This window comes from Notolabrus celidotus, chromosome 18 (assembly GCF_009762535.1).
Source record: "Notolabrus celidotus isolate fNotCel1 chromosome 18, fNotCel1.pri, whole genome shotgun sequence".
Taxonomy (NCBI): Eukaryota; Metazoa; Chordata; class Actinopteri; order Labriformes; family Labridae; genus Notolabrus; species Notolabrus celidotus.
Genome location: NC_048289.1, coordinates 1,005,413 through 1,009,123, shown reverse-complemented (window position 1 = coordinate 1,009,123; position 3,711 = coordinate 1,005,413). Strand labels below are relative to the sequence as shown.

The 3,711-nt window shown below is 48.7% G+C and overlaps 1 protein-coding gene across 1 annotated transcript; it reads right to left on the bottom strand.

Annotated features, from left to right (window-relative positions):
- Nucleotides 1-205: 205 nt before the first annotated feature.
- On the bottom strand, nt 206-3,241 carry LOC117829647 (probable serine/threonine-protein kinase dyrk1). Its single transcript, XM_034707245.1, has 2 exons — nt 1,638-3,241; nt 206-1,535 (listed from the first exon to the last, which is right to left on the bottom strand). The coding sequence occupies exons 1-2, from the start codon at nt 3,192-3,194 to the stop codon at nt 300-302; spliced, it is 2,793 nt and encodes a 930-aa protein (XP_034563136.1). The 5' UTR covers nt 3,195-3,241; the 3' UTR covers nt 206-299.
- Between the last annotated feature and the right edge of the window lie 470 nt (nt 3,242-3,711).

The following is a 3,711-nucleotide window of genomic DNA, read 5'->3' as shown; positions in this document are numbered from 1 at the left end:
AGTCAATTTTGCATGATATGTCACCTTTAAAATCTACTCAGTATTTTTAAGTGTAAAATGTTTCACTAATTAGATTAAGTACTAGGCAGTAATACTTCTTAAAGTGTAGTGTTGAGCCTGTCAAAGACTCACTTTAGGGTCCAAAGAACTAAAGGATTAACCACGAACATTTAGAGTGAATGAATACAAAAATTATGTCTTTGTTTTTATTATTTATTTGCTTTATTTTTTTGTTAGTTTATACACTGCAGAATAATGTTGGGGAAATGTTGGGGAAATGTTGGGGAAATGGCACACATTTAGTCATCCTCCACTGGACAGCAACAACAGAAGGTTGTCTTGACTCTCTTGAAGAACCTGCGGATCCTCTTCATCGCTCTGTTGAAGCCGCTGGAGGAGGTCGAGGGAGGAGGGGCGGATTCTGTTTGTTCAGCTCCAGCAGCTGACTCCTGGTCAGGATTTTGGGGTGTTCCCATTTTCTCTCTGGCAGTTTTTAAATAGTGTGAGCTGTAAGGGTGCTCGGACAGGTGGGACATGGTGATGAAGGGGTGCTGCAGAGCTTTACTGGGAGAGATCCTCAAAGCTCCGTCAAGATTAATCAGACCTTTCAAAAGGTCTACAAACGCCAACCTGTCCTCAAACTCTGCAGGTTCGTCCACTGGGTAGATATGAGCCAGACCGTTCAGAGTGCTGGGCAGCTTCAGTTGGTTCTCCTCCTCCTGAAGTTGTTCACCAGTCAGCGTTTCATACTCCTCAGGCGTCAGGAGCCTCCATGTTGGACCGTCAGTTTCTTCATCCTTCTTTATGAAAAAGTTGTGAGTGTATACTCCAGCGTTGAGCAGGGAGTCCTCCGGCTGGCCCAAAACCTCAACCAAAACCTTCATCATCTGATAGTCAGTGTGGGGGAAAAGGTTGGCAGCCAGGTAGATTGAGCCCAGAAGACAGCCCAGACTCCACATATCGATAGCCTCATTGTAGGGCAGGCCGAGGGAAACTTCCGGAGCTGTGCATCCAATTGGCTGACATAATTCACCAAGCTCTACGCTGGAGACGGGTCTGGCTTCACCAAAATCAATCAGCTTCACTCGGATCTGGTCTTGGCTGACCAGCATGACGTTGTCTAGTTTAATGTCGGTGTGCAGAATACCTAGACCCTTCAGGGCATCCAGGGCGACCAACAGCTGCTGGGCAACTGGCCGGATCAAGTCCAGAGGCATAGGCCCAAATTCGCAGACCACTTCATGCAGATCTTTGTAAAGCTTCTCAAACACCAGACAGGTCTGTCCCCCATGTTCAAACTTCTCCAAGAACTTCACCACGTTAATTTGGTCTGGATCTCGTACAGAGATTAGATCTAATATGGCGATCTCTCTCTCTGCGTCCCTGACTGCAGCAGAGCCCTTCTTGAGTATTTTGATAGCCACTGTTTCTTGAGTGTTGACATTCAGGGACTTGGCCACTTTTCCAAAGGAGCCTTCACCAATAAACTCCAGGACGGTGTAGGCAGACGAGCTGCTGTGTAGGGTTTCACCTACCTGAACTGTAGATTCCTTTTCTCTAGGGGAGTCCTCGGCTTGGGCTCCGTCACAGGACTGAGTCTCTGGGACATTATTGTGGGAGTCCTCCTGTTCACCTACCTGAACTGTAGATTCCTTTTCTCTAGGGGAGTCCTCGGCTTGAGCTCCGTCACAGGACTGAGTCTCTGGGACATTATTGTGGGAGTCCTCCTGTTCACCTACCTGAACTGTAGATTCCTTTTCTCTAGGGGAGTCCTCGACTTGGGCTCCGTCACAGGACTGAGTCTCTGGGACATTATTGTGGGAGTCCTCCTGTTCACCTACCTGAACTGTAGATTCCTTTTCTCTAGGGGAGTCCTCGGCTTGGGCTCCGTCACAGGGCTGAGTCTCTGGGACATTATTGTGGGAGTCCTCCTGTTCACCTACCTGAACTGTAGATTCCTTTTCTCTAGGGGAGTCCTCGGCTTGAGCTCCGTCACAGGACTGAGTCTCTGGGACATTATTGTGGGAGTCCTCCTGTTCACCTACCTGAACTGTAGATTCCTTTTCTCTAGGGGAGTCCTCGGCTTGAGCTCCGTCAAAGGACTGAGTCTCTGGGACATTATTGTGGGAGTCCTCCTGTTCACCTACCTGAACTGTAGATTCCTTTTCTCTAGGGGAGTCCTCGGCTTGAGCTCCGTCACAGGACTGAGTCTCTGGGACATTATTGTGGGAGTCCTCCTGTTCACCTACCTGAACTGTAGATTCCTTTTCTCTAGGGGAGTCCTCGGCTTGAGCTCCGTCAAAGGACTGAGTCTCTGGGACATTATTGTGGGAGTCCTCCTGTTCACCTACCTGAACTGTAGATTCCATTTCTCTAGGGGAGTCCTCGGCTTGAGCTCCGTCAAAGGACTGAGTCTCTGGGACATTATTGTGGGAGTCCTCCTGTTCACCTACCTGAACTGTAGATTCCATTTCTCTAGGGGAGTCCTTGGCTTGAGCTCCGTCAAAGGACTGAGTCTCTGGGACATTATTGTGGGAGTCCTCCTGTTCACCTACCTGAACTGTAGATTCCATTTCTCTAGGGGAGTCCTTGGCTTGAGCTCCGTCACAGGACTGAGTCTCTGGGACATTATTGTGGGAGTCCTCCTGTTCACCTACCTGAACTGTAGATTCCATTTCTCTAGGGGAGTCCTCGGCTTGAGCTCCGTCACAGGACTGAGTCTCTGGGACATTATTGTGGGAGTCCTCCTGTTCACCTACCTGAACTGTAGATTCCTTTTCTCTAGGGGAGTCCTCGGCTTGAGCTCCGTCACAGGACTGAGTCTCTGGGACATTATTGTGGGAGTCCTCCTGTTCACCTACCTGAACTGTAGATTCCATTTCTCTAGGGGAGTCCTCGGCTTGGGCTCCGTCACATGACTGAGTCTCTGGGACATCATTGTGGGAGTCCTCCTGTTCACCTACCTGAACTGTAGATTCCTTTTCTCTAGGGGAGTCCTCGGCTTGGGCTCCGTCAAAGGACTGAGTCTCTGGGACATTATTGTGGGAGTCCTCCTGTTCACCTACCTGAACTGTAGATTCCATTTCTCTAGGGGAGTCCTCGGCTTGAGCTCCGTCACAGGACTGAGTCTCTGGGACATTATTGTGGGAGTCCTCCTGTTCACCTACCTGAACTGTAGATTCCATTTCAGCCATGTCAGGTGTGAACAGTATTAAAAGATTCCAAAGTTTTTGAATTCACGACCGACGGGTGTGTACCACAAATCTATCTCTCTCTCTTCTCTGCAGTGAGCTGCTCTGATCGGGTACCTTCCTATAGCTGCACAGCTCTAACCTCACTATGACATCACACTCCTAAATCCTTTGATCTTAACTGTGACATCACAAAGACATGTTTAGACTGTAAAAAATATGGACTTTAGTATCCGTGACGTCACCCATCTGTTTCTGAAGAGCTGTTTTGAGACCAATCGGCTGCGGCAGCCATATTGCTTCTGTGGAGCCAGTGTGACGTAAAGAGGCGGGCTTTGAGCCTCCTAGCCAACAGCTGCAGTGTTCCCACAGGCAGCTGTGACTCTCATTGGAAGACTGGTAATCTCGATATCTTCGAAATTGCTGAATTAGATAAAAATTCACCCCCCTCACAGTGAGAGGACATCGAGAAATTAGCTATTCAGACTACACTCATCTTTTGTACCAGGCTGTAAACATG